Source organism: Cinclus cinclus, chromosome 13 (genome assembly GCF_963662255.1).
Source record: "Cinclus cinclus chromosome 13, bCinCin1.1, whole genome shotgun sequence".
Taxonomy (NCBI): domain Eukaryota; kingdom Metazoa; phylum Chordata; class Aves; order Passeriformes; family Cinclidae; genus Cinclus; species Cinclus cinclus.
Genome location: NC_085058.1, coordinates 6,752,980 through 6,774,668, shown reverse-complemented (window position 1 = coordinate 6,774,668; position 21,689 = coordinate 6,752,980). Strand labels below are relative to the sequence as shown.

At 39.5% G+C, this 21,689-nt stretch overlaps 2 protein-coding genes across 3 annotated transcripts in view; one reads left to right on the top strand and one right to left on the bottom strand.

Moving 5' to 3' along the window:
- Positions 1-1,054, top strand: part of ENTREP2 (endosomal transmembrane epsin interactor 2) — an 89,214-nt gene extending 88,160 nt beyond the window's left edge. The window contains exons 12-14 of the mRNA XM_062501564.1: positions 50-378; positions 779-822; positions 913-1,054. Of these exons, the coding sequence (XP_062357548.1) occupies positions 50-378; positions 779-822; positions 913-1,054 (515 nt within the window). The remainder of the gene's footprint in view (positions 1-49; positions 379-778; positions 823-912) is intronic.
- Positions 1,055-3,716: 2,662 nt separating this feature from the next.
- The window catches only part of APBA2 (amyloid beta precursor protein binding family A member 2), a 36,072-nt gene continuing 18,099 nt past the window's right edge, over positions 3,717-21,689 (bottom strand). The window contains exons 5-12 of one of the 2 annotated variants that reach the window (XM_062501337.1): positions 20,473-20,508; positions 18,827-18,913; positions 15,642-15,827; positions 12,724-12,903; positions 11,466-11,678; positions 10,558-10,677; positions 5,255-5,395; positions 3,717-3,788 (exon numbers count right to left, since the gene is read on the bottom strand). In XM_062501337.1, the coding sequence (XP_062357321.1) occupies positions 3,717-3,788; positions 5,255-5,395; positions 10,558-10,677; positions 11,466-11,678; positions 12,724-12,903; positions 15,642-15,827; positions 18,827-18,913; positions 20,473-20,508 (1,035 nt within the window). The remainder of the gene's footprint in view (positions 3,789-5,254; positions 5,396-10,557; positions 10,678-11,465; positions 11,679-12,723; positions 12,904-15,641; positions 15,828-18,826; positions 18,914-20,472; positions 20,509-21,689) is intronic. The other variant, XM_062501338.1, reaches the window with a different exon arrangement.

Sequence of the window (21,689 nt, the reverse complement as noted above, 5' to 3'; positions counted from 1 at the left end):
TCTTTTTTTAAACTATTACCTTAAAGATATTCTTCCCCCCCTTTTTTAGTTCCTGTCTCTGGTTCTTGTATGGCTGCCTCTGCTTGCCAGCATTCTTTGAGCAGTTTCCTACTAACTGGACAACAGAGGGATACAAGGAAAATTGATCTGCACCTAAAGCCAAAGGCTTTTCACACAGTCTCAAAAGAGCGGCCACATTCCTTAGTGGACCTTAAGGCCTATAAAGACACAAAAATTTTAGTGGCAAAATTTTTGGAACATTCAAATTGTAATCTCCCTCCAGAAGTGCGTCATGTAGTGAACAGCATACGGTCAGTCATTAAGTCTGATGAGAGACACATGGAAGAAGCCATCTTCAGTGCCAATATCATAGACCAGGTAGGTCACTGATGCTCTAAAAATGTGTCCACCTTCCCTAGACAAATACCTTATTTAAATGTTTTTACAGTTTAAGTTCTTCGGACAATTTGTACAGAAGCTCTTTCATAGTAACATGGCATTAGTAAGAAATAATTTGTATTTATTGGGCAACAATACAATTTGCACTACAGTTCAGACAGAAAGCCTGGCTGTGCTTTCCAGGTGCTCAGTCCTGAGCCCTGACCAGCGGCAAGGACAGAAGCAGGAGGGGTTCTGGAGGGCTGCACCTCCTTTGGAAGAGTTTCAGTGTTAAACAGCTTAAATGAAATCTTATTCAGAGACTGAAGCTCTTAAATGAGAACTTTTCTTACCCTGTTTTCCCCATGTTTTCCTTCTCCACTGCTGCCTGTTTTCGCAGGTGATGACGAGCTCCCAGCAGAACGCGAGCGGCCGCAGGAAGCGGCTGCAGGGAGATCTGCACCAGCAGAGAGATCTTTACCTGCAGAGAGATGTGCACCTGCAGGGAGACGTGCACCTGCAGGGAGATGTGCACCTGCAGGGAGACCTGCACCTGCAGAGCTGCGGCGCTCTGAGTTCCGCCGCTGCCCTCGCGCGCCAGCCCCGGCTCGGCCGCCGTTTGGAGCGGGAGAGGCCACGCAGCTTAATCGGAGTCTGCCGGGAGACCATCCTTTGAGAGGATCCACAGGTATGTCATTCCAGCAGAGACACTCGTGGAAGAAACCAGGACTGGGAGAAATACAAGTAGTGGATGACTTGGAAAGGAAAAAGTGTCTTCCTTTGGAATTCCGCTTTTTCCCCCGCAGCAGGATGAGAACAGCTGTTTTTCTGAATGTAAATTTCAGCCTTGATTTTTGCAAACTTTTAATTTATTTAAGTCATAACAAGTGTTTTCCCAACCAGAAATATTTCACTGTACTTACAGAAATGCTACTGATGTTTCCCAGCATTTCTTGAAAACCATTGCAAACCAACCAGAGACTGGCTGTACAACTTAAAAGTTGTATTTATTTAATGTACCTCAGAGTGTTTTAACTATCGTCAGTGTTTTAATAAAAAAGTATTTCTGGACTTTGCCTTTTCCACAACTGATTTGGATCCAAACATAAAGGTGATTTATACACACATACATGGCTGCTTCAAATCCATTTCCAGTGTCTTTCATTCCAGACTAACTGATCTGACCAATTAAAACTGCTCCCCCCTCCCAGTGCTGCCCTTTCAGACTCCAGTATTGGCTACAGTGTGGTTTATTCCTGCTTTGTTCTGAATGTTCACAAGTTCAGTCCTGCAGTAGTGAGTGACCAAGAACTGATGTTTAATCCCCTGCAGCGTGTGACCAAAAGATGCATTAGGGAAGACTGAAATTCTGCATTTCCAAAAAGCATCTTTCACCAACATTTTACAAACACCAACTGATAGGAAGTTAGAGGAATTTTTATCTAGCAAAGCCTCGAATATTTTCGAAAATAATTGTTACTCCAATTCATAGTTTTGACAGTTTTATTGCTAAAACATGTTATTGTGGTTCTGCTGTGTTTATGATTTATTTAACACTGATCTTTAAAAAAATATCAAAAAGTAGATATTGACACTGATTTCATTACCAGCATAAACACAGGTCTGCCAGCAACAACAACAACAGTACAAGCTTCATCCTGGCTCTTTCAGAGGAAATTGGAAAGGCCTTAAATAGAAGGTTCTCATAAAGAACCTACCACAGGTTGATGTTTATGGGTTTTTATTTTTTTGCAGCAGCGCTTGTCAGTAGCCTTAGTTTCCTTTTTAGATTTAATCATATATTGGTTTCATTTGTGTCACTCTGAGCTGGGCAGACATCCTGTGAAAAGGTCACAAAGGAATATAGCTGAAGATAGGTAGTTTAAGTTTTACAGATTCGTCCATTTTAATGTATTTTAATTATAGCATGCTTCTGTATTGATGTGAAGTTACAGTGACATCCAGTGGCAACAAGGTGTACTAATTGAAAGCTTCTACTCTCAAGAGCATAATGATAAACAAATTCCTAATTCAAGAGAGTATTTTCTTTTTGAAAAATAATCTGTGACCTTTGCAACTGCACTTAGATGAAGAATTAAATGATCTTCTACTTGGAATTTTTTACTATGTAAAGTTACACAACAAACAAAATAAGCAAGCTTCCTTTCTTATTTCAGATTTATTAGTGATAGGTTAATTCTTTCCTAAGGTCAGTTGCATGCAACACACTACTCCTTGAAGTACAGTCATCTAAAGCTCTTCAGTTACTGCATGGTAAGGCTTCTTAAGTCACAGTGTATTTTCTTCAAGGCCTTGGCCAGAAGAAAAAAAAATAGACAAAGTTACACCAATTAACATTTATCTCATAAGGAATACAACTTTACTACTAGTTTTTTTTTTATCTACACACATTCTAATATGGTTGATGGTGCTAGGTTATTTGTCAAAACAATTTACATTCAGAACACATTACCTTAGATAAGAATGCTTTATAAAAGACAGAAACAGGTAAGCATGGCTTTCCCATTTTGAGCTAATATGAACAAAATATTAATTTGCAAAAATTAAAGAAAAAGAACCCCAGCCCAACACATACACAACCTGTGCAATAAGTTATCCATGAAATAACTCTGTTAAATCATAAAAATCACAAGCATTAAAAATAAATATGTATCTAAATAAATATTTTGATTTTTAATCTTGTGGCAATTATTCTTTATTTAGCATATGAAACACTTGTTACATGTTTATGTTCACACCTTGCCAGACAGGTTACACTTGTCATAACAATACCAAGTACTACAGTGGTTTTCTTTACAGTAGAATCTAAAAGTTTGAACTGCACACATTCATTTCCACTGAAATACCATCGATTCAGCACCAGTTTTAAAATTATGCAAAGTCATCAGTATTGGACCACTTTATGGGACTGGGATTTTTTTTAACTTGAGGCAGCCAGAACTTTCTATAATTGTTTCTCTTTGCCATTTCCTGCAGTCTCATTCATCAAATATTCACATTCACTGTGTTATCAAACAAGACAGACATACATCACTCCACATAAAGGTTACAAATAAATATCTTTTAAGTTCTATGGGAAAAGAGTTTAGAAGATGTTCAAAATACTTAAATGTTTACAAAGATTTTTGTCAGTGATTATTGTCCTTGACCATCCTTCTCAACACTTTTTGTCAAAGAAATAGAAAGGAAGGAGAGAAAAGGCAGAGACACCTGTCTGTTCCTTGTTCTGGAGTCCTCAGATCAGCTTCCAAGCCTTTCTTTCATACAAAATACAAAATTCTCTTCAGCTAGGACAGCTTCAGCTTGGATGGAAGATGTTAGATATACAGGGGGGTCTCTTGACCTGTTAGAAGCCTGAACATGGCAGCTGGCATAGTCTTCATGTGAATCTGTCAATTGATTACACAGACATTAATAGAGCTGGCACTAGTTTAAAATAATCCAGAAGGTCCCTGCTGTCTCTCCCTGTGGTCAAAGTGCTTTTTTTTGTCCTGGCTTCTATAGATTCGTTACTAGAGTTTCTAGTTCTAAGTTCTCTGGTTTTAAAATGTTGATTTGCTGTCTTTGCTTTTTCTCATGTAGTTTGGTGGTTTTTGTTTGGTTTTGTTTTGTTTTTTAATTATTTATTAAGGACAGTTATATGATGTCACATAATACAAGTTTTAAAAGCCATCTAAACACTTTCTGTTGATACACCCTACTCCAATTACAGTAAAATTTACAGATGTTAAATAAGAAGTAGCACAAACCTCTCTGAAAATTCCTTCTGCTGTTCTGGTATTAACGGATTATAAGATTTGTATTGTATTTTCCTTCTCTGTGGAATGCCATTTCATGTTTTTACCTAAATACAGTATGATCTCTGTACACAAAACTTGGACTTTGCTACCTGACGTTTAAATGCCAGTCAAGAGTTTGCTGGAACAGTTTCTCTAATGGCTAATGTACTTAAATTCCTTCCTCAAGGAGTACTGGGACTCCAGTCCCCAGGGCCAGAGGGATTTCACAGACTGACAGAGTCCAAGGCTCTGGTAATCAGGGCTCCACCAGAACTGTACAGCTCTAAATACCTATTGGACAACACAAGAGGAAGGAAAGGAAAGGGAACTTTACTAACTGGTAATACAGACCCTCACCAGCTGCCTTGGTATCTTCTCTGTGATGTAAAGATAAGTTTCATGCTATATTCCTATGTTAGGTGAGAAGTTACGCAGCAAAGATGAACCATAAAGACATGGAGGGGCTGTTGGGACCTACAGCTTTGCTCCTGACAAAGTGCAAATACTCTGATTGGCAAGTATCATTTTCCAGAAGGAAACCAACTGTGTTTGATTTTTGTCAGAGGAACTAGTGGGAAATCTGGCCAGGGTTCTACCAGTAAATTCAAGAGGGATTTAGAAAAACTGGACAATCTTGCTTATTCGCTGCTGATCTCTCTAGAAGTACTGGAGAGAGGTGTCTTAACTTATTCTCAAGGTAAGTTGGAAATTAAATTATTAAAATGTATATCAATTTGCATCTCTCAGACATAGTAATTCATTTCTATGGCAGATGCTGTGGTGAGAAGTCAAGAGGCATTTTCACAGCCAACACACCTGAGTGATTTCTTCCTTTAATCACTTAATTTAATTCAGACGGTATGTTGAAAGTACAGAATTATGCCAGGAACTATTAAAAATGAATGAAAAAATGCAATGAATGTGCATCATTGGTTACTGAAAAAAATGTTAATTGTTTATTAGTGCCTAACTCAATGTACTGAATTGGTGGTTTTAATGCTGTGTTGACACTCTTTTCAGCTGAAACATACATTTTTCAAGTATTTTGCTTTCTGGATAAAGACGTTTTTCCTTACCTCTCCCACTGAGTTAGACAATGCTTGTACTATCTTCTCATGAGCAGTAGCTACGACACTCTGCCCATTGATCTCGATAATCCGGTGTCCCACTCTTACCCCTCCCCTCTCTGCTATTCCACCTCGCATCAAGCTGCAAATCTGCCAAGAGAAAGCAGTGTTTAGTGAAGTTTAGAAATATCATAATGCAGCATTTACTCGAATTTAATGCATAATAATGAGCGGTGACACTGTAAGGATTCCAGAAGATGCTTGTTGAAAGTGCTAATCAATGAGTTTTTAAATGCTGCTTTAGTGGTGTGTTACAGGGAGTTTTTTCTGACATTTCTGCCTATTATAGTTTTCACTTTCAGTTTCCAACTGGGAGCATAAACACACCTTTGACAGTGATTTTATGTGGTTGTAGCCACACGGACGTGGAGACTAGGGAAGAGAGATTTATTCACTGTTGGGACACAACTTCCTGTACCCCTGCAGAAGAGGAGAGGGCTCTCCTCTCCAGGTCACAGTTTCCCTGCACGTTGTTCAGTGCTGCTGGCCACAAGGAGCTTGGGATGAAGAAGGCAAGTTAGGCCACTCTTCTGTAACTGGCAGCTCAGGTTCCAGTAAAGAACCAGGCACAAGTTCTGGATGTTATGATCCCTACAGTAGGGTAATAATTCTACAAGACCTACATTCAGTGCAGAGTCCCAGCAGCCATTGCTACCTGAAGTGTTTTGAGGTTGTTGCAACGTGTAGAATACAGGCAGAAAGGGAGATCTCAGTACAGTGTGGGATTTGAAAAGGTTTCCTCCTTAGCAACAGTATCTGTGCTGCAAGGGGATCCTCCCTGGCAGACTAGGCTGCTGTGCATTAGAAATTGCTCGTAAATTATTTTGAAAGACAAAGCCCACGAATCACACAAGGCAGGTAATGTATAGCTTGAACTCTGGAACTAAGCAGACTTCAGCAGCGTTGGGATTTACCTTTTGTTTATTGAGAAAAAACAATTCTTGGAAGGAAAAAAAATGAGTGCTGGAGCATCAACTAATGCCTGTTTCTGCAGTTAGAATGATACCCCAAAAATCATTATTTGCTGCAATCTGGTCATTTGCTCAGAGCTAAATACAAGTATGATATCATGTGGCTTGTGCCCCAATGAGTTTGTAACCTAATTCAGAAGCACAGTATGTGGGGAGATGGCCAGTCTGGAACATGTTGAAGGTAAAACTTTGTCTGTGGTTGACTGGAATATTTTCCTGTATGGCACTAGCAGCTTCCTTTAAACTCCTCTCCACAAATAACAATACTATAAAAAAAGAAATCCCTTCTCACTCGAAGTTCAGACTGTTTGATATGAGAAGTGAGACTATATCATTATTCTTTGTTTATAAAAGGCCTTTCTCAGCTTTCAGAAAAAAAGCAAAAAACCAACACATTTCTTCTGCAGTGAGATTTATCTTCTTCCACCATGCTCTCTCCAATGGCTGAGTGTTACCTCCTGTGGTTCTTGAAGTATTTCTGATGGGCTTCAGTGGAAAGAAACACTTCACAGAATTGTGTCTTGAATTTCAGTCATGTACAATATATTGTTTTGCAGGTAGTCTGCCTTCTAATCACACAGCTCACAAAATGAGCTGTACTACACGGATCTCTCTTACAGAAAGCTTCTCAATTCAACTCACTGTTAGAGTAAGTTTGCTCCTTGCTGTTGAGAGCAGTAATCAGAAAGGACAAAAAGCAGCATGCACCAAAAGAAACCCTGTAAATATATATTTCGTGCTGTAAAGGAAAACAGAGAGACAGTACAGCTGAAATAAAAGCCTTTGCAACAAATGGAAATGTAATCCCTCACCCCACCGGCATAAAGGAAAATATAATGGCTTGCATATCTATGCAGAGCCTCTTCACTGTGTGGGTCTCAAAGCACTTTTAGCACTTTTAATACCATCAGTGAGTTTCTTCTTTCTAACAGCCCCAGACATAGAAAGTGGTCTCTTCATTCAGGAATCCCTCTCCAGGGAAGGCATGCTCCTTTTGTGAGCATTAAGTGTTTTAATGAGGTAGAAAGAGAAACGGACACAGAGGCTGAGTGGCTTTGCCCAGGCTCCCAGACCCTGCTAAGCCAGAAACAGAACACACAAAGAAAAAAGTACTCTGCATTTACAGCACACATTAGTGATTTCTGTATTTGCAAGGGCTGACTCAAAGCAGCCTTAAAAGTTTTGTCTCCAGCCAGTAGAGCTATGACAGCTGAAGCTGGTGAGCTTAACATAGCAGTATCTAAGTAAATATGATTTTATTCAGCCAGGACTCCTTAGCCTGTTGTATTTGTTGAATATGGCAACAGCTATAGTAATATTAGATAAAGCAAGAAACATCTGCTGCTTGCAAGCATGAGTCTATATTCTATTAACTCTGGAAACCAAAGGGGAAAAATAAGAAAACAAAATGTATAAACCACACTGGTTCAATCCACTCAGCTGTGAAGTTTGCAATTCCTTAGACAAGCTGCAGCACATCAGGTGTGAAACCTCAGTAGCTTCACAATCAGTTTTATTGCAACTGTCCATAGAGTAGCAAAGCGTTAAGTATTAAATAGCATCACACAAACTTTATTCTGTGTAAATGCCTTTATCATAACCTGTTAAAAACAGATTTCTCTTCATCTCACTTTTATATTACATTGTTGAAACCCTGTAAATTTTTTGCCAGTTTAAATGGCAGTAAACAAAAGCAGGGAAGAAAGAATAAAATATTCTGTAAAGTTTTACTGTATTTTAGATAGCTTGTGCTAGGCTAGGGACAGGATAGATAGAGTTCTCAGAGAAAGTGAGATCTAGACTGAGAAGTGGTGTTTTATCAGCAGTAAAAGTATAACTCGTAATACACAGATTTTTTTCATAATCTAGAAAAAAAAATAATGTGATACACAAGCACCAAATATAGAAAACAGTAATGTGATACACAAGGACCACTTGTATTTAAATAATATAATTTTAAAAGAACTTTAGCATAATGACTTTCAGAAGATGGCTGATAGGTCATCTAATGCTCACCTCCCATCTTACAACATTCATACATGTTATGTACATATGCACATCCTTTCTTTTCAGCTGCAGCAGTGCAGTATCTGCATCTGCTCAACACCCTGTGCAGGCAAACCCAGCTCAGATGGTGCTTCTGTGTGAGCAGAAGCTATTCTGTGTGTTTATGGGCTATCCCCACTATAATGGCTGTGCATCCTGCACAGATGAGATAGGCAGGATGAAAAGGAACCACTGCAAATCTGCTGTCACAGGATGCATAGAAATAAGGCCCGGCTACAAGAATAATAAGGTAATGTTCTACCAGAGAGTGACATTTAATACCTGTTCTGACAAGCCATTTGTTTCTTTGCTGTGCTAATGCTGAGCCAACAAAGAATAACAATATTACTTCTGGATCCTATAATAACTTGTAACAATTGCAATTACAAAACTACTATTAATGAGTACAGTGTCAAACTACCAGAGAGACATATTTTGCTTCATATTTTCAAATGTTGAGAGAATTTTTCAGAGGAAAGGATTTTACAGGCCCAGATGTTAGTCTCCATAGCAGCCTAATAAAAGATGTTAATCTCATAATTTTGTTCACTGGCTTTCATATTAAAACAGACTTTTCATAAATGAAATGCACTGCAAGGCTTTTTTTTTTTTCCCTAGATGAAAAGGATTTTTCTGCTGAACTTGGTGAACTTTATATTTAAAATCATTTGAATGCTGTTCATTTAACTGGAAGGAATGATGAATCCGCCAGTGTGGTGACAAATGGCCAGTAGATGGAGGGAGCACACTGTGACAGAAAACAAGCACAGCCTGCAAAATTACTAAACTGAGGCTTCAGTCATGTTGGAGATAATTAGCAGGGACATAGTAAATTAATAAATAGGTTATCATACAGACTCCCTGTCTGTGTGAGGGTAGGGGATGCTCCTAATCCACCTCATCCTGATTCTTTTCCCCAGCCCTGATCCCACCCCCACCAAAGGTGTGAATGGGCTCCTGAAAACTTCATCATCACACCACAGTGATGCTTACAGGTCCTTAAATGTATTCCCTTCTTTTGATCCTACAGCAGTGGAACATACAAGATTCACAAAGGTGAGCTATTAGGAGAGCGATCAGTGCCTCAAACAGGTAACCTACCCTCTGTGAGATCAGGTGAAACAGATCCTGGGGTAGGAATCACTTCAGAGTTCATCCAGCTGGCAATGCAGCAGTGTCCTTTATATGTGATCTTAGGTTGGAACATTTTAAATTTGGGTGGAGTGGTAACTAAGAGATGGCCAGGAGAGCTGCAAACCCATTCCACCTGAGCCCTCTGTTTGCTGAAGTGCAGGAAGGCCCATGAACCACATCCTACCTGCTACTCTTCCAACTCTTCAGAGGGTGGCCAGCAGAGATCTGGCAACTTCAATCGATGCATTTCACAAAACAAGGGACAGAGCCCACAGCCTTTGTGATGTGGTTTTCTGTGTGAGCAGCCTGATTATTTTTTTTCCTAGACTGGAGGAAGAGGAAATGGTGATGGTCCTGCACTACAGCCAGTCTCTAATGCTAATGTCAGCCCCCAGAAAGGCAGTGACTGCCTGAGCTCGTTGTGTGGGAGTTTGCTTTGGAAAGGTGTCAGAGAATGGCTCGGGATGCAAGAACTGCAAGAGGAGGACCCTGAGCTGCCTGGGGTAAGTGTTCCCTGCTGCATTTGTTCTCCTCTTTGTTGTTGTTATTGCAGGGAAGCTGCAGCACGCAGAGAAGGGATACCTGGGCCACAACCTATACAATTACTCTGTAATGAGAGGTTTTGTTTTTATAGGAGTTTTTAATAAGAGGAGATCACAATTATATTCCCTTGCCTACTATCATGTGATCGACATGAATTATGCACAGCAGAAGAAAAATTAAAAGTCTTAGTGAGTGTGTAATGAAATTTTACACCGAATCAGATCTAAGATTAAAGTGCTATAATTGTAAAAACCTTTTTCAGAATAACTTTTCTTTGCAACTCTGGCACTAATGATCATGTTTTACATGATCAGGCTATTGAACCAAAAAATCTGGGCTACAAATCTTGTTGCTGTATTATGTAGAAAAATCCCTCAAGCGTTTCTCCCAGTGTCATCCATTTGCATTATATTACTCAGAGACTATAAGGTTTTAATAAACACTAGAAAAAGTGAGGTTATGCAAGATTTTTTCAGTACTTCCATACATTTTTTGAAAAAGAAAAAAACAAAATGTAAAGGAGAAACTGCAGAACAATCAATGAACACAGAAACTTACAATTCCATTCTGTACACTGAAGCCCAGCTGGTATTTTAAGTCTGGCCGTTTTATGAGGACAGTAGTAACAGGAGGACAGCTGACAATGTTCAGTTTGACTTGTGTCTGATTCTTGAGTCCCTGTAAGATATTCCGAAAGTCAGTATTTCTGAAATTAATCTTACTGCACCTTCATCTGTGATTTCCTAATTGCAAGAGTGTTAAGCAGGTGATCTGAGAACAGTGAGAGTTAACAGAAATTGGTTCTTAACTTAGAGATACATTTATCTTATTTATTTCCCAAGATATTTGGCTCAATAAAACATTAAAATTTTGCCTTCAATTGCTACAGAAATTTAAACAAATCTTTCAATAAAAACCAAAACTGACTACTGCTTGCCCTTTTCCAGCATCTGTCTAATTAATGTCCTGCTTCTGCTGCTCTTGGTAAATTTGCACAGACATCAGATTTAGTTTCTGTGACTAAAGACAATTAGAGATTCCATCGTGTCTGCAGATTCTTCATCTGCTCACTTGATCTGTCCTGCTGTCTACCAGCCTCAAACCATTTTATCTGCATGGAGCCAAAAAATGCATCGGAGATTTCAGTCCTCATATCTTATTCTGGAGGCTGTGAGGAAGCTTGAAACTTTGAAGACAGATGAATAACTTAATTTAGGCAAGTTTTACAGACCTGGCCTCATTTTTTATAGCCCAGTAACAAAACTGTAGTCATGTTCTCCAGCCCTAAATTTCTGTGCAATACCACTCCTGAATCTCTAATTCTCTTTCTGTTAATGACAGATTACTGGGGTTTTTTTGCAGTGATATGAAAATTACATCTGCTGGAAATCTACAGGATCACTTGTCAGAAGATTACACCTCTGTTGGCTTACAATCTACAGCATAGAGTTGTAAGTTTGGGGTACCTTTATGATCCCTTGGCATGTTGCAAGAGGTAGACCAACTAAACTGGTACCATTAATGGACATAATTTGGTCTCCAATGCTCAGTTTTCCTGAACGTGCTGCAGGGCCTCCATTCATCATGTTGGCCAGGATAACGGTGGGTAGAATGGATCCCCATCCAGATTCCACAATCACTACCCCAAGAATTTCTCCCTTCTGTTTTTCTAGCTGGAGCTGCAATTAAAAAGGAAAAACATTTTTTTGTTGCTTTGATTCGTCTGATTTTGAGCATGAGTATCTCACTTGCTCCCAGTTAACATCTACAAGTCACAAACCAAATTCTGTTCTTTGCCATTAGGTAGTAGCACGGCTTAAATGTTAACTGTGGAACATACAGCTGCTTGTTTTCAGGGGCATGCTCCACTTGTTTGGTGAAGGTCAACACTAACACATGGGTAACTCTGTAGGAAGTGGTGGAACTGCATGCCAAGGGAATGAATGCTAAGGAAGTTTCTGACCATGGAACCTGGTAACCAGAGGGGAAGGCTCTAACATTTTGTGGCTAAGGCAGTGCCTGCAGCCTAGGCTTTGTTCAGCTCCACTCCTGCCAGTACTGCTCAGGTTGTCTCTTGATCTCAGGGTTTGTTCTTTTCAGGCAAGGACCCCTTAATGATTATTAACATTATTATTATTAATATTGTTAATTATTGAAAATACTTGCAGCATGTTCATGAACTTATAGCACGTTCATGTAAGATCTCTGATGTAATGTAAATTATGCCTTCCCCTGAACTGTCAGTAACCACAGAACAGCTAACACGTATGAAGTGGAAGAGTTTAAGCAGAGAACGTGTTCTTGAAGCAAATACATGAACTTCTTTTCTCTCAAATGTGGAAAGACAGGGAATGCTGATGGCCAGCTTACTTCTGCTGAGGTTATCTATTGCAGAAAGCCACAGCTCTGACAGCTCTTTCTGTGTAAGTACTTAGGTGAAACATAAAATCACCTTACACTGTACTGTGAATAGCAGAGAGCTTATCTAGCTCAGATGTAAATGTACTTTATTACTATTCTGTTCAATGGAAACAGAAAGACCCTGAACATGAAAATAAGAAATCCTAATAACACATAAAGCTGGTTTTAGTACACAGGACTGACAAAGGACACATCTTGAAATTGTAACATCATCCTTATAAATGTCAAAAAAAATATTTGAGATCTACATTACTCTGGGGGAAAAAAAAAAGGGGATCAATCTGAAATCCAAAACTGGTTTACCTCTTTGCAGTTTTCTGAATTGGAGAAGTGTATGAGATCATCATTGTACATCTCTTGGGTATTGATGATATCACTGTATTCTTTCTGACTGAGATCCTCTGGGTTAATTCCATTGGCTCTTAAAAACTCTTGGTAAGCCACACTGAAAGCCTGACCAATTGACTGAGCTATGAGCTGTGCCTAGAATGTAGAAAAAACAGCTCAGAGAAAGGACAGATTAACAATTTACCAATGAAACCACAAGAAATTAGTGGAGAGATTGAGTTTTAAGACAGAATCAAAATAAGGATCCTGCAAAGTTTCAGTGTTAGCATGGATATAAAGTCACTTTAAGGTCTGTTCTACAGAAAGAACCCATTCTATCCAAAATCTAATTGCAAACTCCATTAAAATCCCCTGCTGCTCTCCCCTCCTCAGTACATTTCAGTAGCAAGCAGCCATATGCTGCTCATGTACCCATTCCAATAAACACTGGAGAGTCCTGGCTTTGGCCCAGCGTGGAGCAGAGCTGATGGAAGAGTGCCACAAGCCCTGCCTCTGAACACAGTCTGTCTGCAGGGGTGAGGAGGAGGGATGCTCTGCTTGCACATGCCTGCACAGACATGTGTGCACCAATCATTCTGGTTGTGCTGTCACCTGCTGCTTTTCCACCTTGGTTTTCCAGGACTGAAAACGCTGCTTCAACACAGCCATCTGCTCCCCTGTTACTGCCATGGTGCCTGTCCCATATTCCCAGCAAACCAGTAATATCCCTGTTTACCCACTGCACATCTAGGACAGCTATTCCCATTAACACCTCGACTAGCAATGTCAGCGATCATTTCAGGAATGCAGTCAGAGCCACGATTAAAGCTTGCTGATGTTGACAACACCCATTCAAAACCCTGTCTTTCTTAAATTTTGGAGCACTTAGTTGCACATTCCACTAGATGGCAAGGGAACACTGAGAAACAAAAATCAGTAAAAGGAATGTGTAGTCAAATTTTTCTACATTTGAATTATTTTTTTCTCTAAGTTTGCTGCAACTCATAGGAGAATGCCATGTTGAATTTTGTATATTTGTGGGTCATTATTTGTGGAGTCATTGAGGCATATGAATAACTCCTGATTATATGAGCTGTTAATTGCACCTTGCACTCCCTGAAAATATTACTGATCAAATCTGTATTCTGGAAATGCAACACAACTTCTTACACAGTCAGTACATTTTAAATGCATTTTGAATGCATGGGGTTTTCTGGACATTATAAATCTGTATCTTCTTACAGTCTACTGGTCAAGTGTTTTCTTTGATGCTGATAGGCTGTTTCCTTACTTCATTTGTGCTGCTGTACACAAAAGCACCAATCTGCTAGACTGGAAAATGACTTTAGAAAGTCAAGGACATAAGTAGCCTAACCAGTCATAAATTGTTTCTTCATATTTCAAAGCATATTTTCAAGTCTTTGCTCTACACCAAGGGGTTTGTACAGAATGACATAATATGCTGAGTTGGAAGGGACCAGTCAGGATCATCCAGTCCAGGTCCTGGCTCTGCATAGCACATCCCCAGAATTTCACTCTGTGCACCTGGCAGCATTGTCCAAGCACTTCTTGAACTGGGTCAGGCTTGGTGCTACAACCAGTGCCCTGGGCAGTATGGTAGTACAGAAGCACTCAGGACATTTTCATATCATTCCATTATTAAAGTTCATCGCCAGACCTTACTAAGTCCTTCTGATCTCCATTGCCACTGCTTTCTCTGTAGTTCATCCTCTGCTTTTGCCTTCATTCCACATTCTCAAAACCAACATCTCCAGATGTCGTGCTCTACTCTACTGCTGTCTGTAAGAGCCAGCTGTCACATCTTAATTTCACCTCTATCTCTGAGCTCTTGTGAATGTTTATGAAAGTCTTCAGCATATGCACAGTAGAGATAATGTAATTAAGTTGCTTGAAAAGGTTACCCAAGGGAAGCTGTGACAATGCTGAGCTAACTGGGTCTCAGAACAACCCCAGTCCAGCACTCTAACCTTTAGTCAGTGCCATTTCTCCTTCACAGGCTTAATTGCTTTAAAATAATGAAAATGGATTGCTTAGCTCAAAATATATGCAACCTCTGAGTTATGACTGTCTGACCTAAAGAACTCTATTATTTTTAAATTTGTATTACACCTAAATATATACCTAGAAATTATATCTATAGTTGTTCCTATAATAACAGTGATGACAGATATTTAGTACTGCCTCTTACTGTCAAGTTAGAAACAGACAACAAATTTTGTTTTTTCTGTTTTACTGACTTGGTATATTTTTCCACAAATGTTTTAGGTTGAAGTCCCTTGCTCTGCCACTTCAGATAGAAGTACCTAATTCACTACAATCCCAAACCTGGATATTAAACAGCAGTAAAGCAAGGTTATCTTCTTTTGCCACAAGAGGTATGAGATGGCCCATCAGCACTTTTCACAACAGTGAAACAGGATGTTCAGCAGAGATGGACAGAACTCTATGATTCTATATAAAAATTCTAATTCGTAGTTTTTGCTAGGGATGAAAAAAGATAACTGAAAAATAAACAGCTGAATGTGTTCCTAAACACTTTGGATCAAGTGGCATGTTTGAGGGTACATACAGCTACAGGTCAGTTGCCACAGGGAACCAGGACTGGGTAGAGGGCAGCCTTATACAGCCCTGCCAAGGCACTAGAAGCAACTTGGCTTCAGTTAAAAAGACATCCAGAATGGTTCCACCTCATTCCAAGTGCCTGGAGGCACATATGTGTCATTTTGTGTCAACCCACTGGACTAAAGGATATAATCCAGGATGAATGATCAGTTCAATATCCCACAGGTAAATTTTGCCCATGAATGGCCGTTGACCTCAGAGATCTCCACGTTACCACATGTTGTTTAAATTAATTGATTCCATTTACTTACATCCTCTGACTCAAAGACATGGCAGATCATTTTGTACTGCTTCTTGCCCTCCTGGGCACCAGGAGTGGTTTCAATGCAGTCCTGGGAGGCGGATCTGGGCATGCGACGCCGCGCCATCAGCACCACGATGTTCCCGATGTCGGCGATGTAGGAGATGGTGCGCAGCGCGTGGTCCATCATTGTTTCCTGCACAAAGCAAGGACAAACAAAGCAGTTCTCCATGCCTGCTGCTCTCCTACAAATACTGCATCTGCCCTCTCCTTGACAGCCTGCTGCTTGAGAAAGACAAAAGCTACAGAAGCACTTCCCATGGGCCCAGACTGGATATTCCCTCCGCAGTCAGAGGGAAGCAGAGTGGCTGTTCAAGACATTGGCTTCAATGGAAGTGTTGCCTGAGCAAACACAGCATGGTTGCTACTGTAAAGCAAGAATGAAGAGCTATGGTACTGTTTTACATTTATTTTCATGCTCTTGGAAAACAATTATAGAAATATTATGGAAAATTATGTTAGTTCTTTGCATATTTTGCTGGTTTTAGGATGAACTGTTCTTAAAGAAACAGAAAGGGCACATCTGAAAAATGCTTCTGGCTGGGGTCACTGGCCAGATTGGAGAGTTTTTCCAGGCCTTTATCTATTGCTCAAACTAGACACAACCAGAAGCACAACAGTTGTACTGATTCAAACTAGTTGAGGATGTGTCCTGACCGTCCCTGTCCCTCACCCTGAACAGCTAAAAGCACTCACCAAATTCCATCTTAATTGGAACAAAAAATGTGGTACAATATAATTCACAATTTTAATAATTTACATAAGCAGCAGCATTCTTTATGTAAACACTTTGGCACTTTTAGCATTAGTTGAACAATTTTCTAAGGCCTAAGCAGGAAGGATTGTTCTTTAAGTGAACAAAAGTAATTGTTTTATGAAATTCAGTGCAGTTTTTTGACAGACAAAACTATAAATTATCATTGTTTCTTAGAACCACTTGTCTTGCTGGAGATAATCACTACCCATAAAATTATTGTAACGATTCTTCTCAGGCTTGAAATAATGCTTATCCCTAACCTCTGAAAAGTAATGATGGTTAAGAGGTGGTTTGGGGAGTGTCTCTAAGGGCTGCGGGAGCTCAGGAGGATTTACAGCACTTCTCTCAGAATGGAGAAATGTTTTGTAATTGACATCTCTCAGCAGGATATTGGGAGCTCTGCAGAGGTAATTGCTTTTCAGCAGTGTGCACTAAGTACTGAGTAAGGGTATAATCAGACATGCAGTGAGCACAAGAGTGAATGCATTGGGAAAACAAAGGTGTTTCATCTCACCTGCCAAGAAAGGCTTTCTGCCCATATCATCACACAGAGGTTACTCAAAGGGTTTGAGTCTTTTTTATTTTCTCCTTTTAGGGGTGAAAGCAATCATTCCCCCCCCATCCCTCCCACATTTTTCCTGTTAAGAGTAAGGCAAATACTATCTAGTGAATGTAAACATGAGTTTACTTTTGACTTACTTCTGACTTGACTTTTTCCTTTCTCTCTCCAGTTTCCATTGTATTCACTTTTCCATTACCAATGCCTCTTTTTCACCCCTCTCCTTTATTACTTTCCCATAAATCCCTCTATCTTTGCCCATTGGCCTCTCTGTTCTTTCCCTTATCCCTTTTCTACTCACATCCATTCCATCCTTGTTGTCCTTATATTTGTCCTTAGAAATTCAGCCTCTCTCAGGCTTTTCTGAAACCATTGTTCTTTCCTCCTGTCTAGATTGCCCTTTGTCAGATTCTCTCTTCTTTTTCATGGAATTCTTTTAGAACCATCTTTGTTGTTTCTCCTGAAACTCAAAGAACAGCTGAAGGAAAAAACTTGATCATTCCTCCAAGCTTTGAAGTTCTGTAGTTCTGTGGGAGTGTGAATTAGGCAGCCCAATGAGTCAGGCAATTTTATGGAGCCGATCATGCACCAGAGGCTCTGCACATACACATTTGTGAGCTCTACATCTTTATTTTTCCTTCCTCATTTTCCTAGTTGCTTCACACCCAGCTTCTCTTCACTGACTGAGCAGGAAGCTGGGAGAAACTGCTGCGACTTCTGCTGGTTTGAGGCACTGAGTGCCACCCCACAAAGCTGTGGCACAGGGAAGAATTCTGCTCCTGTCAACAAGGCATGTGGCCAAACAAGGCTGCTCCTACTTCATCCCTAGTAAACAGGTGCTCAACTTGGGCTGAATGTGTTCAGCAAGTAAATTCATAAGCAACCAGAAAGTGGCAGGGGTGCCATTTCTTAGTGCTGTTCAGGGTAACACAATCACCACCTCTCTTCCAGCCTGGGAATGCACCTGACTGGTGCTGCTCAGCATTTTGAACTTTGCTGCATGTTATTTTCTGAATGGGAATTTTACATTTTCATTCAGCTGTTGCCTCACGTGAGCTATACAACACTACAGATGGATTAAAACACATGGCATACTGCAGAAAGAGGGTTCATGTAATTGATAAAGCCATGAAAATACAGATTGTCTCTGCCAGCTGCCACTCCAGCTGAAATAGAACCATGGTAATTACACCAGCCAGGAACTTCACTAGCACTGAAAAGTGTTATTCTATTACATAGAACATATAAATTCTATAGATTTAGTTGTAAATTCCTTAAAAACTCCTTTTTATGAAGGTCACCTCTTGTTGAATATACAAGTGTTCCTAGAAGTTGAGGCTGATCATTGCTGTGGTCTCCAGATGCTGTTTTTATATTAATGATTAATAATTTACCTTAGGCATGAGGATGGTGGCTCAGATGTGATTTATGGAGAAAAAAAATGAGATTAAATGTTAAAAATGGCAGGATATGAGTAGCTTAGTCAAAGCAGCAAATTACCTCCCTGTTGGACTGTAAATCTGGGTTCTGAAGCTGTTCCAGAGGAATGGTGTACATACATTCTGAAAGGCTTTTGAATCCTTTTTTAAAATTGAAGTTAACTATAGCTCAATTATAGCAACATGCAGACATTTTATAATACATCAAATAAGCAAAATGGGTGTCAGTCTTACTATATTGGCAAGTGTTAGAACAATAAGCACTCTCTCTGAATAGTCTGAATACCTGAATTTATCTAGGTTCAGTAAAGTGTCCCACTAATTATATAAGAGCATAGACTAACTCAACATTATTCTCCAAGAGTTTAAATCCAACTTACCTGTGTGTCTGCATTTAGAACTTTGATTCTCTGTGTGGAGATGAACAGATCCACTTCAGTCAAGGCCTGGGAATCTCCCTCTGAGGTCTAAAAGACACACTCTTTGTTACAAGGGGATTTTTATTTTCACAACAACAAATTCACTGACTGCTTCAAGCATAATGTGATGTGAGGCAACTGCACTTTAAACCATTACAGAGCTGGCTAATCAAAGGTATTTCTAAAGACATGCAAAGAGTACATTTATTGCATAGACAGAGTGAAGCCTACTCTGATCTTATGGGTAAGAGGGAATTTTTGGAGCCTGTGAGATTGACAGCTCAAGTATTAAAATTCTCTATTTATAGCCAAAACAGATGAAAAAGTTTGGCTGTTTTTTCCTTTTCTCTCTGGTGGACTTCAGTACTTGAGGCACCAGACTTGAGAAAGGGGAACTGAGAAGGTTACTTAGTCCCCTTCAGCTGTTTAGCTTACTACTTTCAGTGAGCTCACCAAAAAAAGTGAAAACTGATACTCAGTACTGTGGTGAGGTTTAGACTTTTTTTAAAAGCTTTTGTTTTTTTTTCCTAGAAAAAGAACTGAGCACTGAAGTAATATTTCTCTCATACCACAGAAGGCCATCAGGGGACTTTTCGACCACAGCTGCTTCTGAGGGTTGCTCACTAGGGAAGCACTTCCATCCACCATCAGAGGGCATGGTCACAGAGCAAGAGGGATTACGATGTAATGTCTTGCTCCAGTGTGAGTCCTGGCTCTGTCCACTTGAAAGAACAGGAGAAGAGGTGGCAAAGCAGCTGCTGCCTCTCTCTGAAGCATTGTCCAAGAGCTTCCCTAATTCTCTGGTCCAGCAGGAACATATGGATTCCTCCAGGCTGCTTGGTGACAGGGCACCACTGCAGCTGGTATTGAGCAGCACCCGTGGCAGCAGCCTTGGAATAAAATGGCCACAGATTGTCTCAGCCTGGGCTAAAGGCAAGCACCAGTCTCCAAGTCAGACACTGACTCATGATGAGAATTACGTACTTGCTAATCTTTTTTGGAGTTATAAAGGCTTAGCTATGCCTGTTATTAATTTAGATTAATTTTATTCAAATTATCTTCTAGCAAAATACAAAGCAAGGACATAACTTTGGCAGACACTACTTGTATTGCTTCCATCCTTATGGTGATATTTTTGTCAACTTTATTTTGTTATCTGAAGTATTGTTTCTAACTGAGTGTAGTGTTTCCTGTAGTAATTGTTCCAGCTACTACGTGGTGAATTTATTTTGGTTTTAAATATCAACAATAATTTAATAAATATATAGTAAGTCACAGGCACAGGAAGTATGTCTTACTGCTTTGGTTAGTAAAATCAAAATAAGCATTACATTCAAAAACATCTCCCAGATAACAATGGCTGTACATCTGGAGTAAACAAAACACAGGTAGTCAACAGGAGAAGGGCAGCAGACAGGCACTCCAGCAAATGAACAATGAAGAAAATGAGTTCATTTTACTCCATTCAATATTCCACTGAGGAACAAAGAGGAAACCAAAATTACAGCTTTATGAGGATCTGTAATGAAAGACATGACACTCCATGGAAAACAAGGACAACAAAAATGTAAGTAAACATTAGCATTCAAGAAAAACAGTTTACACACCGCTTTTTTCTTGATTTTAGCCGCCTTTTGCATCCTCTGAGGAGTAGCATAAAAAAAAAGAATGCAGACAGATGTACACACAGGGAAAGAGAAAAGACAGTGTGGGAAGTCAGGGAAACTTTGACTGTGAATCCAGACTGCTGAAAATTAAAAAACTGGGAGCAGTTTTTTAGAACTGAGGGAAGGATGTGCAAGAGAGAAAGATTTGTTTATACCCTATGCAGTTCTCAAGCATAATTGGATTTCATGGCATTATGCATGCAGACAATTGATTATAAAAGAATTGGTACCAAAGTGTTGTCTGTTATCAGCTGCTCCCAACACTTATCCTGCCAAATTTGCAACAGCCAAAAATGGCAGCACATGCATCTTAAACCCAAGGTTTTGTCTCCATGTTCATCACACATCTACATGTAACTGTTGAACAGAACACAACTCAGGCTCCCTGCCATGACTGTGTGGAGTACTCAAGTACCCCTGACAGATTAAGGTTGGTATTAATATATAAAACAGTTTTTAGGGAGTTAACTGCAACCAGCAATTACTGTAGCTTGAGCTCTCACAATATGCTAAATAGAAACAGAAAGGTTTGGAAAGTTTAAAGAACTGGACCTTTCTTGGATTCCATTTATTTCTAAATGCTAAATCAATCATCAGTCATTACAGTCTCTTGTAAGTGGCCTTTCCAAACCAAATTCCTTCAAAACATGCAAATTTTAACAAATATTTCCTTGGCTATGCACATACCTTTTCTCCTAGCATTTGAATCTGCCTCTAACAGTGTGTTTATTCAGGTGAGGTATTTACAGCAGAGGTAAAATAACTTGTAAAATAAAAATCCCCAAAAAACCAAAAAAACTGTATTTGTTACATAGCTATATGAAGCAGTCTATAATACATTATTTACAAAGAAATTGTTCACAGTGTATAACACCAAATCCAAACACAGTATCAATTAATATTCTTGTCCTAAAAAGTTATAAGTAATAATACTGAGACAAATTTTTTAAATTTGTATCAAGTTAAAGGAAGGAGTAACAGAAGAGTAAAACCACAGTCAAATATCCCACTGCTTTGCCACTGGAATATTTTCTAATTGCAATCTGCAATTTGTCTCTCATAGCTGAATTTGTTAAACAGCTTCCAAAGAATTTTGAATAGACTCTAAAATAATTTATATTTTGCTGTATGTAGTATTACAGAAAGCACTGTAAACT